The sequence below is a fragment of the Branchiostoma belcheri genome, unplaced genomic scaffold (genome assembly GCF_001625305.1).
Source record: "Branchiostoma belcheri isolate BF01 breed outbred unplaced genomic scaffold, Haploidv18h27 scaffold14, whole genome shotgun sequence".
In the NCBI taxonomy this organism is placed as follows: Eukaryota; Metazoa; Chordata; class Leptocardii; order Amphioxiformes; family Branchiostomatidae; genus Branchiostoma; species Branchiostoma belcheri.
Window position 1 is genome coordinate 2,183,004 of NW_017802824.1, and position 14,119 is coordinate 2,197,122.

The following is a 14,119-nucleotide window of genomic DNA, read 5'->3' on the forward strand; positions in this document are numbered from 1 at the left end:
CAAGCTGTACTGTAAATAATCTCCACAGTTTATCCTTCCTGTTATAGAGGGGCAGGTACTGAGGCCACACCAATTTAATTTGTTGGTTCTCGGATTTCTGATATGCAAAAAAAAAAGATTCTGGTTCTAAATCAACTCAATTATGCTCATATTTTGCCCCCAACAGTTGAGGAAAGTCCTTACCTTCCTAGTTGTTACAGTTTTTCTCTCTATATCAATGCTGTGGTTTGATAAAAAGTTCAAAATTTATTGTTTAAATATTAACCCAGCCTTTTGTGTTGACTTCATGGCTCCTATCGAAGCAATTGAAGCTATAATAGGATGCCTAGACCTGTTTTTATCTTTTTTTTTTCGCCCTGTCGCTTCGTATTTTTTTCTGAAAAAATCCGAGAACCAACAAATTAAATTGGTTTGGGCTAACAGCTGGTTGAAAAATGGCTTTTCTGTATGATCAAACATGACTTTTCCCCCCGAAACATGATGGTGATGTTGGTTTGTCTTCTTGTCCTCCAGGGATTTATTCAGCGATGCTGAATGTGAACTGGGACTGTTGGCCTGACCCAGACCCGTACGAATTCACCATGAGTGGAACAGATACACCGACAATAGGTATGTACACGTAACTTAAACCTAGTGTATTCAAAGTAACATTTAGTAGGGTAGAGTGCTCAAGGTTAATAAAGAATATGTTTGTCAAAAAATACTGCACTACAATTTTTCTACAATTTCTCACTTTTAACCTCATGTACATTGTATTCTTACTCTTAGTTCCTTAGTGTCTACAACATTGCAGTTCATGAAAATCTTACATAACATTTAGTAAGTAAGTATAGAGTGCTCAAGGTTTTTTTTTTTAATTATTCATTGTCAAAATTTATCTTTCATTGCACTTCTTCTACAATTGTGGACATTTAATGACATGTGCATGTATTCTTAGCTCCTTAGTGTCTACTACATTGCAGTACATTGGTGTTACAGTGTTGAACGTTGATAGTTTATGTATGTCAAAATTTATCACTCTGCATATTTTACCTACTGTTCGTCTTGCAGTTTAAAGTCTTAAAAAGTGGTGCTTTCTTAAGTTCTTCACACCAATCCAATAAGTATTTTATTTTACACTGTGTGTCTGAGACAGACTTCTTACCATCAAACAAACTGTTATATTAAGCACTGGTAAGAAAAGCCTCTACCAGGCTTCAGGAGGCGGCTGGAAATCCCCTCATAATAATAATGAGGGGATTACTTTTATACCGTTTGATTGTAGCTACTCCGCACAGGCTTCGAGTCAGCGGCAAACTGTTCTCTCCAGCAGACCAACTCCCTTGGCATGCTATCTCTCTATTTGGCCAATTTCTACTCTTTCCAACTGCCTCCCGATAGCTTGGTAGAGGCTAAAAGTTGACCACAGACATGCAGACCTACATGTGTACGTGTGTGCCCTAATAAATTAGACAGTTTCAATGCCACCCTACCTGGACACAGCGTGGGCCAAGAACCGCTAGGTAATCAACGTCTGGTGTGGGCTGGTCAGCTTCCGGACTGACCAGTACAGAATGTCCGAACTTAGCGAAGCATCAGTGTCAAATTGGCCACCCACCTAGAGCAACGTTTTAGGATCTGTTACAGTTTAGCCTGCAGATGGACTAAGTCTTGTTGCTTCCTGTTGGGAATTCTACTTCTGAAGAAACGAAAGTTTTACAGGTTGTCAATTGGGTTATATACAAAACCCAACGAGATAACCTAAAGCACATGAAATCTTACACCTGATTCACACGAGAGCAAAAACCTGACAGTACAAAAACTATGTATGCACACTAGGGCTGCGTACCTTTTCGTAACATCAGGTACAGGTACAGGTACAGAGGTTTAGGTCCAGGTCCGGACCTGTACCTGTACCTGAAAATTCACGCACGTCACATGTTCTACTGAAATTCTTTAATAATGACAGAAACATGAATAAAGTGTTGACCATTTGTCCTGTATCTTTCAAAGAAAATCAAATATAACCATGGATGATACAACTAGGTTTCCTATCTCACTTCTCACTAGTTCTCAGAGATGTAAACTAAGGTAAATCTCTTTATTTTAACGCTGGATGTTCATTTTCCTGGCAGGCCTCCTCGTGTGTAGTGATCAAGTATGAATTTTTGTTCCGGTCCAAAAAACCGGTCCACCAACATTTTGGTTTTTCCGGTACGCAGCCCTAATGCACACGAATGTATAAAAACTGCAATTGTCAATTTCTTTTGCGTGTAAATCAGCCTGCTTTGATGTACGTCAAGAACATGTGTTCAGATCTTATGTTACTAGTACCTCAACTTGCTCAAGGGCTGGCATATGATCTGAATGTATATTATAGATGTCAAAGCATGCCAATTTACATGCACACAAAAATTTATGTATTGCTATTTTCTTTCACTTGCAAAAGTATGTACTTTTCATACTGTCAGGATTTAGCTGCATGTAAATTGGGTCATAGGGCCACGCCAATTTAATTGGTTGTTTCTCGGATTTGTCCTGTCCATTTTTTTCTGATTTGAAAAAAAAAAAGAAAAAAATTTTTTTTGTTCTAAATCAACTGTTGGTCCCAACGGTTGAAGAAAGTCGTTTTCTTCCTAGTTGTCATAATTTTTCAATGTACCAATGCAATTTTGTTTCATTAAAAGTTCAAAATCTATTGTTTTAATTATAAACCAGCCTGGTATGTTCACTTCATGGCTCATATTGTAACATTCGGCTATCATGGGGTGCCTTGGCCTGTTTTTTTTTTTAATTTCGCCCTGTCGCTTCATATTTTTTCTAAAAAAATCCGAGAAACAACAAATTAAATTGGTGTGGCCTAGCCTTCCTTCTAACACAGTAACATGTGCACTGTGATTAAAGCATATTGTTTTAAACTACTTTCTCAGCTTTTCTCACTTCTATGTATCTCTTCTTTTGTGTGGCTTGCAAAGGACTATCGCTCTAGTAACAATACGTACATACACGGAATATTGCTGTAATAAAAAACACTCGGGGAAAAAGGGTAAGTTACTCAAATGTAGATGTCAAGTTGTTGTATAAGTATTACATTTTCATATTGTGTGGACTAATTAATGATGTAAACCTTTGCATGTTGTTAGTGGTTCAATGTAGAATTGTGACTTGTGATATGAAGAATAATGTATCAGTGAAAATTTCCATTCTTTGGCGTGATTAGCCGTGATACATTACTGTACATTGTACATGTACATGTTCTGTGATGTTCAGTTTTGTGATTGTTTTGTCCTTGCTACTTGCATTTTTCTACTACACTCCTTTCTCTTACAGTACATATCTTGAATAAGTTTATGTCTACGTGCGTGCAACTTGTGATAAAAAAAAAGTTAAACGTTATTAAAAGCTGTGCATTAAATGCATGCAAAAGAGTTGCAAATGCGGAGCGCTTCTCATTTAAATCACTGATTTCACATGTAAAATGAGATTTTATTTTTATCTTAAAATGAGATGTTCGTATACTAGTAATTAATCATGTGTGGTTATCCGTTATACAGTACATGTAGATAGCCACATGTGATGGCAGCTAAGTAATGCACATGGTTTACACGGCTTTTGCATGAGTTTTAACGATGTATTACGTGGCTTTTATACGACTTTTAACCACAAGATTTACACAACGTTTGCACGAGAAATAAATGAGTTAAAACCATATGCAAACTGTGTCGGAAAGAAGAGAATCGAGATCTGTACTATAGTCTATGCTGGTAATATTAACTTATCGTTCTGGATGGAGAACTAGCAAGACTAGTACATTTCAGACGAAGGGAAGTTGTTTTAAGTTTTTTTCCCACTTTGTTACCCCAGGCTCAGAGATGGGGCGGCACAAGGCACGGCAGTGCGCTTGGTGCGAGGAGCTGAAATCCTCCAAGGAGCTGAAGCTAAGTCTTCACCTGGAGGATGGGAAAATCTACTTCTGCTGCGAGACGTGCCTACAGGCTTACAAGAGGTCATATCTCAAGGTGAGCTACAGCCCTATGTTTCATGCTGTTCTGCCAAATGTGGTAAGGTGGTCTTGTGGTTAGGGTACAAACTGAAGGTTGGAATCCCTGGCAAGCCTCTCTGTTGCCCTCTTGGGAAAGGCACTTATACACCTATTTCCTCACTTGACTCAGGTAAAATGAGTGTCTAACTTTGGTTAGGGACGTGCTCTTGGATGGGATGTAAAGCTGAGGGTCCTGTGTTTGAGAAGAGCCACACCTCACACATGTTAAAGATCCTACCGCATTCTTGAATTGAAAAGAGCAGGGGTTCTTCCTGGTATGAGTGGTTCAAACCTGTAATGTATTCTGCATAGCACTTTTATGGCAGAAAATAACATTTAATGTTGTATTCGTGTATTATGGATGACATCCCATCTTTAGTTTTCAAATGTTGTGCTTGTGTCAGAAAAGCTATCGCCTGCAATGGTTAAAATGTTGAAGCAGCGTTGACCAAACATCCAATGGAAACCGTGAAAAATCTGGGTGCAGGTGCAGTGCAGACAAAGTTGTACAAATTGATGTGCTAATAGAATACTGGTGTTTGTTTTGTAAGCATTTCTATGCCTTTACATCTTTGTAAACTGTTATTGTTGGCAAAATCATGAATGACTCTATGATGGTTGATGTCATTGGTTGACCTTGTTCTGTGCCCCCCTCCCCCATAGGGCACCTGTCCCATCTGTGACAAGGTTGTGAAGAACCCAGAGACCCTGGAGGTGGATGGGGAGATGAAGCGGCTGTGTAGCCAGGAGTGTCTCGCCATCTTCCAGCGCCGCGTGGAAGAGAAGAACGAGGGAAAGGACAAAGAAGGACGACCACACAAGCCGCGCGGGCGCCACCCTACACCCGTCAACATGTACTCTCAGGGTAAACATCACAGAAATCCTGGCCATTCTCTCTGTGTTTTCTGTATACAGTAAATCACTTTATAGTAAAGGTAGGAAAACTTTGCGGTCTGAGAAAAATGGACATGCTTACAGAAGGTGCAAAGAAAGTCGGCAAATTATTTGTTTGTACAGAAGTGACCGCAAAAACTCTGAATAAAGTACAGCGAATATAGAATAATTTACAGTATTTGTAGATAGAAATTGTTAGCAATATGTGATGCCAACCAAAAGCTGAATTTATCCAATGTAAATGTTCAGGCAAATGGTTCTTTTTGCAGTTTTCTGAAAATCTGTGTCACGATAGCAGCAGGCAGCCATAGTGAAATTATCCCACCTTAAATGACCCCGCAAAACAGGGGTGAAAATGTCTTTTTTCATAGCAATTTTCATCTATGATACCAGCTTAAACCTTGACTGTTCTCTGAAAATCTACATGTATTTCATGACTGTTTCGTGGGGTAATTTTAGCTGAGTGAATTCAATATGGCTGCCAGGTGCTATCATGGCAATGCATGTTGGGATTGAAGGCAGCAAATGATTATAGAAACAATGTAAAGTGTGAAAGTGATAAATTTGCTGTTTTTTTTTAAGTCAAAGTAAGAATAAAGAGACTAAGGAGACTCTTTTTACACAACCAAGACGTTTTATTCCGCTGACGTTTCGGTGACCGTCTGTCACCTTCCCCAGGGCAATTCTGACTGGTTCACATTGCACTACAGCACAGGTGTTGCTGCTATGGATGCATTCCCAAACGTACAATATTCACATATCTACACATGTGTACTATTTGTTTGACAGGGAACTTCTCTTGGGGGGAGTACCTGAGAGAGACAGGTGCAATTGCAGCTCCGCAACACTGTTTCAAACAGGTGAGTGGGTTTTACATTCTGTACAATGTCCTATGCAATAGATATCCAGTCATGCTGAAAAAGGTTGTCGCTGTATGTAATGCTATTTGCATTATGCAGTTACAGACATGCATACATTCTACTTGTAAGCAAGAACAGTTTGTAGACATAATTCGCTTTACAAACCTTGTCCAAACTGGTGCATGGCATGCGACGCAAATTGCTGCAAAGTGCAATTTTTTTGCTGTAAAAATTGCATCGCAAATTGCTGTAAAGTGCAATTTTTTTGCTATTGTAAACTGATTCAGAAGTAATCAACAAGTAGAAGCAGAATATAGTTTGGCTGCTAATGTTGAACACTGAACTCTTCAAAACTTAAGAAGGATTTTACTGACAAATGCTTCTTGACTCTGATGTATATCAATCCTGCCCCCCTCCCACCTCCATAACTACCCAGTTGCCACCAAGTCCTGCCAGATGGGACTTAGTGGTACCCATACTTCTACATTTAATTGTAATCCAGGGTTGGAAATACCCTAGACTTGGAAATACTCTTGCACCCTGGCTATGCAAGTCTTGTTTCATGTGCAACTCTTGTCTGAGATGCTAGGTTGTCCAGCATATACGTTTTTGTTTTGTAAGTATACAAAGCAACGTTTTCAAAGTTTACAGCTTCGAAAGTACGGTGATATTTGCCTATTCACGGTTTTCACGGTCACTTCTGTAAAATGAAAAATCATTACCCCGAAGAAATAATTTGCAGACTTTCTTTCTACTGCACCTGCCGCCACTATGAACATACAGTTCTTGGAACATGTCCATTTTTCTTAGACCAGAAAATTTTGCCACCGCAAGTGATTTGCAGTACACAGTCCAGTCCCAATGTAAGATGAAAAAATTACAAAAAGAAAACAAAGTAGGTGTGTGGTGGGGTTAGGGTTGAGGATACATGGTGTGCCCCTCCCCAACACCAGTGCCTCTCTTCACCACAGAGAGCCCGTGTGTTACCGGGAGGAGACAAGGTGAGCTGGACTAATGTTCTTACAGCCATACAGCAACTTTATAACCTGTTCACTTTGTGAATGGAACACGTGTGTAGAATGTACTGCACCTGTGTGAAACCCAGGCCCGTTTTCGAACTTGACCTTGGCCTCTATAATGGTAGCTTGCCTACCATAAATCATGAACATCTATAATTTAAATATACTCGAGTTATTTTGCTAACAAGCAACACAAAAGGTCCACTGCAGTGACCCACGAAGTCCAAACTTGCACTTGACTTTGGCCTCAACAACGGTAATCTGCCTGCCAAAAATCATGGACGTCGAATCATGCCTTCAAGATTTATTCCGCTAAATCCGCAGTCATCCACATGTGGCTGGACAATTCCATAGTCTTTCTGACGAAGACAATGAAACAAGTTTGAACTGCAATTTCCAACACAAGAAATTGGACTCAATTTGGACGACCAAATTTTCGACTGTACAACTCCAGTCTTTGTCAAGGAATGAGCAATCCACCGCTTCCGTGACATCACGCAGATAACACACGTGACTCCGTGAGCAGTGGATCATAGGTTGCAGAAAGTCTGTGGCGCCCCCCGTCATCTGTTTCATAATGACTTCTGCCAACACAGATGAACTTTTAAGATCGGATTTTAAATGGTTTTTGTTGGATATTTGGTCAACATTGCATTAGATACGCCAAAAATCCAGTTGCTTGAGTAACTGCTTTTTGGCATATCGTATTACCTGGATGTCTAACCTTCCTCGACATTGCTTTAGATATTTGCCCGTTGCAGACTATGTGTTTTCCAACACAGCGTTTGAAAACTATAGAAAGGATGTCGTTAAATGAGACGTTCTGCCAAAGTGAGCATTGTGCATAACACATCATGGGTTTCACGCAAGTGCATTACGTTCTGCCGAGTACGGCTCAGTACATTAGGAATGGCTGCTTCACACTTGTTGTTGTTTTCTTGTTTGTTCTGTTGAAGGCTAACGCAGTATTACACTGGTGTTGTTTGTTTGTTTCCTGCAGGCTGTTTATCCGCCTCCCAATGAGTTCAAGGTGGGGATGAAGCTGGAGGCACGCGACCCCCGTAACCTGTCGTCTACTTGTGTCGCAACAGTTATCGGGATGCAGGTGGGCAGCAGGGCTCAAAACTAAGGCCACAGCAAGCAATTTTTATGGATGACATCAGCGTGCGCATTAATTTTCGCCCGATTTTGAAAAAAAAAGAAGAAATTTTGTTGCCTTCTGACAGTGGTCAACATGCCGAAAATGGGCAAAGATGTCTATTGCCATGCCAGAGGGTGGATGTCAGATAACTATGAAGAGAAGAGACAAGAAAAGGCTCTGATTCAATGTTTTGTTTCTTACTTTGATGCGGTGATACACGCTGACTGTGGTGTATATGTGATGTTCCCACTGAATCAAAAGCATTATAAATTTTGTACAATGAGTCAAAATTTCAAAGTGTGTGAACCTTGTTTTTTTTGGCCCGCCTTGTTTTTTTTGCCCTCTCGCTTTGGGTTTGGAGTCTGCAGAGGATGTCATCCATAAAATTTACTTGCTGTGGCCTAAAGGTGGTCCGATGGCCACTGACCACTAAAATTTAGGCTGGAACAACTAAAAAGACACTTTAGGACATTTCTGGGACAACAGAAAAATAATCAACATCAGAATGTCAGCCCCTCTTTTGTTTATCAGGCACACGTCACATTTTTGCTTGACAGACATCATTCTTCCTTGGAAATTAGGTTTCATTCGAGTTACTACTTAAAAACAATTTAAAGTTATAGATTTGGAAATCGAATAAGAATGTCTGTTAATTCTTAGGGTCCGAGGTTACGTCTTCGGCTGGACGGAAGCGATGACAAGAATGACTTTTGGCGTCTGGTGGACTCCAACGATCTGAAGCCAATTGGCACCTGTGAACAACAGGGAGGTCTGCTGCAACCGCCACTAGGTGTGTACCCTGTACAGCACTGCCTCTCAGTGACACTCATACAAACTGCAGGCATTCAGCCAGGTTGAACAGAAATGCAACCTTCCTGTTGAAAACTCAACTCAAATGTAAAATATCTGTGAAGAAAAGTAAGATAGGTCTACAGTACATGTGTTTGAGTACTATAGATTCTCAATTGTACAATATGTCTATAATAACTGAATCTAGTCATGTAGAATTTTAGCAGTAAGTATTTGAGAATGATTTTGATCTTGATATGTTGCAGGTTTCCGAATGAATGCCTCATCTTGGCCCATGTTCCTGTTGAGAACCTTGAATGGAGCTGAAATGGCCCCTGCCAGGATATTCCAAAAGGTATATATTAATGTTCAGATTTCAATATTTACTTAATACTTGTGGTCAACTCATGTAAAACCTTTGTTCTCCTAGTTTTTGTGATACAGAACAGCAATGTGAAGCAAATTTTTCTTCTCCCAGCCTTAACAATCAAACTTGTGAAAATTTTATTACCTTCGTCAGAAGGCTATTTGTTAAGGTACATGTACACCTGTCCATATTTAGGGGTTGCTGATTTTGTAATCGGTTATAACTTGGGGTGTGGTGCATATATCTTTATGATATTTGGTAGGTAGGATAAGGTTGGAAAAAGGAAGGCCAAGGTCAATTTTGGGTACTCTAGCAGTTTTGTAAGGTACTGCAACAGGGTACATGGGTATGATATCTCATGCTGTGGACATGCTATGGTCTTGATTTTTGAGTGGGATATAGATGCTTGGGCACTAAATATCTGGCATGTTTTTCAGCGAAATAGCTCCTTTTTTGGTTGATGCTATAAAAGATTTGGCCTCTCTTTCAGGAGCCTCCGTTTCCCAAGTCCAACCTGTTTGAGGTGGGGATGAAGTTGGAAGCGGTGGACCGTAAGAATCCTCAGCTCATCTGTCCCGCTACGATCGGCGCCGTGGACGGGAAGAGAATACACGTGACGTTCGACGGCTGGCTGGGAGCGTTCGACTACTGGTGTGACTACGACAACAGGGACATCTTCCCCGTAGGCTGGTGTGCCCTCAGTGGACACAACCTGCAGCCTCCTGGAAATAAAGGTCTGTATTAGAGGAACTTCTGATTGGTTTATTTGAAAAAACAATAGCCAATCAGGATACATGTATGCAATCGGTTGTGGTGTGACTACGACAACACGGACATCTTCCCCGTAGGCTGGTGTGCCCTCAGTGGACACAACCTGCATCCTCCTGGAAATAAAGGTATGTACTAGAGGAAATTTTGATTGGTTGATTTGAAAAAACAATAGCCAATCAGGATATACAATTGGTTGTTCTATGGCAATCCTAATGTGCATGGAAACAGGAAAAGTGATTGGCTACTGTGGATGGCAAATCAACCACTCATATGTCTATAGCCATTCTTACATGTATGTCTTTATGTTTACAACCGCTGGAGGTCGCTTTTAAATATTCGATGTACATTGTAAAATCCTATTATAGATTTTCTTCTACAGTAACTGCAAAAAAGAAAAAAAAAAGATAAAAAAAAATTAGGGGAACAACAACAGTTTTTTTTGTAAAAACCATTTTAGAATTTGAACTGAATGTGTGATTAGATGTTATTTACTAAAATTGCAGACAATCTACAAACTAAGAATAACAGCCAGGAACAGTCAGGCTACCTGTAAGATCTCAGTGGAATAAACTTTTCTGTGAACATTCCTTCAAATATTCACATTTCTTGAAATATTGCACACAAACATTGAAGGCCAAAACCCACGAGGTCGACCAAGGATTGACAATTTAACTTCCATCACCTCAACCTATATCATAAATGGCCGGTTACCATCAAGCCTCAGCATCAATGTGCAAGTACGTCTAACCCTTGCGAGATTTGGAACAACTGATTGTGAGTGTGAGTGAGTCTACGTACATGTGTGCTGAGTTGAGTTGTGCTGATTTGTTGTTACAGTAAGTGCAGGCATGCGCAGGCCCATCCCCCCTCCACCGCCCCCCTCCCGAGACAAGGACGCCACGGCCGCCTCTTCATCATCATCATCATCGGAGGGGAAGAGGAAACGCAAGTCGTCCTCGCTGTTCCAGGGCGACTCGGATGCTGCCAGCGACACCTCTTCTGTCCAGGACAAACCTCCGTCTCCCAACGTCACAGTGGTGGAGCCTGACACAAGTACACCCAGAACACTGTCTAGTAAGTTTCATTGAAGAGTTTATTCTTTCCTAGAACTATCGCAGTGTGGAACTTTCTGTCGCAAAGTACAGTAGGGGCATTGTCATTAGATAGCTTTAAAGAATGTTTAGAGTAGTATGTGCAAGGGTTAGGTGTAACAAGTTGTTCAGTGTAATGTAGCCAGCGTGCCTGCGAAGCTGGTGTGCTACGCTAAAGCGCGGTCATACCGGCTATACAGATACAGAAATACATGCCCGAGGATCTAATTGCAAGTAGTGCTATGTACCAGTTCACTGGACTGGTCCCGGGCTTGTAGAAATGTTTAGGTTCAAGTCCAAAAAATCCTAAACATTGGGCACCAGTTCTGGACTGACAAAAAACAACAAAATCATTTCACATTCTCTTTTTCATTCTGAACCACCTACATGTAAAACCTTACATAGATCTACAAATTTGTGCTGCAAAGTGAAGAAAAGGAAAACATTGCCATTGGGCATTGTCATGTGTCAGCCTCCATAATTATATGGCGGTAGTGATGCATACCGGTTCACTGGACTTGGATCCGGACTTGTAAGAATGTTTAGGTTCGAGTCCAAAAAAACCTAAAAGTCAAGAACCGAGTCCAGACTTATTACCATAAAAGACCATTTCACATACCCCTTTTCTTTCCAAACCACCTAAAACCTTCCGTAGATTGCAAAATCTTTGCTGCAAAATGAAGAAAGCATTGCCATCGGGCATCGTCAAGTATCGGCCTCCATGTTATGTGGCCAAAGTTTCACCCAGACAACATTGCAGGGTTGCCAACATGCAATTTTGGGTTTAGGTCCGGACTAACAAGTCCGGAACTGAACCTAAACCTCTGGACTTGAATCCGGACCTGAACCTAAAATTGGGTTTAGTTATGCATCACTATATGGCGGCATAGTTTCACCCAGACATGTTGTACAAACAATACATCTTGATAATGGACTTGTTTATTTGTCTTACCAAAGAAGGCAGCTGGAGACATCTGTTACCGAGTATCTCCTCCAGAAGGAATACAATCAAAACATCTTAGACTATACAAAGGCCTTTTTAATTTTGGGATTCCGGACACATTAAAGAAGAAATTGTTGCAGTTGCAGCAGAGCCTTATTTAGATCCAGCATGTTTGCCCAGTGGTCAGGTAGACCTGAAGCAGGTATAGATGTCTGATATATTGTTAGCACTATGGAATAGAGCATGTGTTAGCAGAACATACTGCACCTCAGCAAATCCCCGAAATGTATCATGCACAGCACTTGTCTAAGGTTTGGTTTACGTATTTCTAGATAGCGTCCTGTCTATAGTTTTAAAATGTTGTGTGGAAAAAAGACATCTGCAATGGACAAAATGCTGATGCAATGGTGACCAAACATCCAACAAAAAACATGAAAAACGTGGGTTTCGCACAGGCGCAGTACGTTCTGCAGGCATGCAAATGGAATAGGCATTTAGTTTTTATTCCTCAATCTTATTGTTAAAGAAGCCTGTACTAAATTTTTTCTATGTATTTTCCTACATTTTTCAGTGTGTGTATACACCAACTACGGCTGTGATACTGGGCCGTATCTGAACCCCCGTAAGCTGGTGGACCTCCCGTCGCAGTTCGGCCCCGCCCTGCCAAGCCACGTGATGCGGGAAGTCACGCAGGGCTGCATCGACTGCGCCATTCAGCAGCGGGTGGTGTTCGGACTGATCAAGCAGGGACAGAGTCCTGGCAGGGTGGTGGTGTCGGGTAGGTGTAGTGTTGTGTACCGGTTCACTGGACCGGTTCCGGACTTGTAAAATGTTTAGGTTCAAGTAAAAAAAAAACTGAAGTCCTGAGTGCCATCCTTACTTACTGCCGATTCCCAATTGTAGCTAGCTACCTACATGTAGACAACAGAGGATGGCATCCAGGCCCAAGATGTCATCTTTGACGTCCAAAATCAGTGTGTAAAAATATTGGAAAGAGATGTTATTAAACTAAACTTAGTCTTCTACAATGTAGCAAAATTTGCCACCTTCCACAGAAACTTGCATTGCACTTGAAACGGTAGTCTACTTAATGTTGTGTTCATTTGCAGTTTGCCCTAAAGTGTCATGTAGCCATCGGTATCTCCCCTGTCTATAGTACATGTGTGTATTTGATAGACTTTTATTCTCCTTCCTTCAAATAGCGACTGTTGGTGGCCAGACCCAGAGCTGTACCCTGCCCAGCTGTGAGACAGCCTCAGCTGTCCTGCGCTACCTGGAACAGCTGTGTGAGCGGCTGGAGTGCTGTGAGAACCTCTTCTCCTCCACACCCATGCAGGGACCCTGCAGCAAGTGTACAAGGAGAGGTGAGTAGAAACAAGAATGGTAACATTAGCAAAGCAAATACATAATGTTTACCTTCACACATGGTCTGCTCAGTTAATTCTTACTTAAACTCATTCATATATATGGTCAGACAAGAGTCTAAATCCCTCCTGCTATAAAATTGCAACATGATGTAACCCAACACTAGTTACCATGGTAACAGACAGCCTGGTTCAGGTCATTGACCTTTTTAGTTTGGAGAAGAAGAGGAAACATAGCAAAAACAATTTGGTAAACATTGATAATAACATTATGTGTTTATTTGTTACTCTGTGAAGGAGGTCAGTGATGAAGTGGTACATGCTGCTTTCTCTGCTTTGCACTCAGCAAAGAGTTTGGTTGAAAACACATACCACTACCAGTGGACTAGCCCCCTGCTATATTGATTGCACAACTGTGTGGCCCAAGGGGTGTTGACCTGTAGATGGGCATTGCCCTATGCATCATCTGGTGCAGGAAGGATTTTAAAATATTTTAACTTTACCACTGATATTATGGTTATCAACAGATTATAGCAAGTTTGAACCTCATAAATAGCTATCATATACTATGAATTTACTGTAACAGTGTTCCTTTGTAATATTTTCTGTTTACAGATGATCCTGAGGTCTCTGATAGCAGTTCCCGTACTGCCACCAAGCGCAGGTGGTCAGCTGACTCCGGTGACACCCACCATCAGCCAAAGGCCCCGCGCATGCAGCGAAGGGTCACCACAGAAGGTCGGCACTCTATTTAGTTCTGTCCAGATAGTGTACAACAAATTTTTATATCCTGCACTTTTGTAGATGTGTTTGAGGGTTTTCTGCACATATTTTTGTCTCGCAGCTATTGCCATCTTGT

At 41.1% G+C, this 14,119-nt stretch overlaps 1 protein-coding gene across 4 annotated transcripts in view; it reads left to right on the forward strand.

Moving 5' to 3' along the window:
* LOC109464605 (sex comb on midleg-like protein 2) overlaps window positions 1-14,119 on the forward strand; it is a 30,224-nt gene that overhangs the window by 14,919 nt on the left and 1,186 nt on the right. For 2 of the 4 annotated variants that reach the window (XM_019761612.1, XM_019761613.1), the window contains exons 2-14: window positions 514-609; window positions 3,844-3,998; window positions 4,685-4,886; window positions 5,705-5,775; window positions 6,747-6,776; window positions 7,795-7,899; window positions 8,596-8,725; window positions 8,991-9,079; window positions 9,582-9,825; window positions 10,700-10,936; window positions 12,468-12,674; window positions 13,099-13,260; window positions 13,876-13,998. In XM_019761612.1, the coding sequence (XP_019617171.1) occupies window positions 528-609; window positions 3,844-3,998; window positions 4,685-4,886; window positions 5,705-5,775; window positions 6,747-6,776; window positions 7,795-7,899; window positions 8,596-8,725; window positions 8,991-9,079; window positions 9,582-9,825; window positions 10,700-10,936; window positions 12,468-12,674; window positions 13,099-13,260; window positions 13,876-13,998 (1,837 nt within the window). In that variant the 5' untranslated portion in view covers window positions 514-527. Of the gene's footprint in view, window positions 1-513; window positions 610-2,904; window positions 3,026-3,843; window positions 3,999-4,684; window positions 4,887-5,704; window positions 5,776-6,746; window positions 6,777-7,794; window positions 7,900-8,595; window positions 8,726-8,990; window positions 9,080-9,581; window positions 9,826-10,699; window positions 10,937-12,467; window positions 12,675-13,098; window positions 13,261-13,875; window positions 13,999-14,119 lie in introns of those variants that run through there. The other 2 variants (XM_019761615.1, XM_019761614.1) reach the window with 2 other exon arrangements.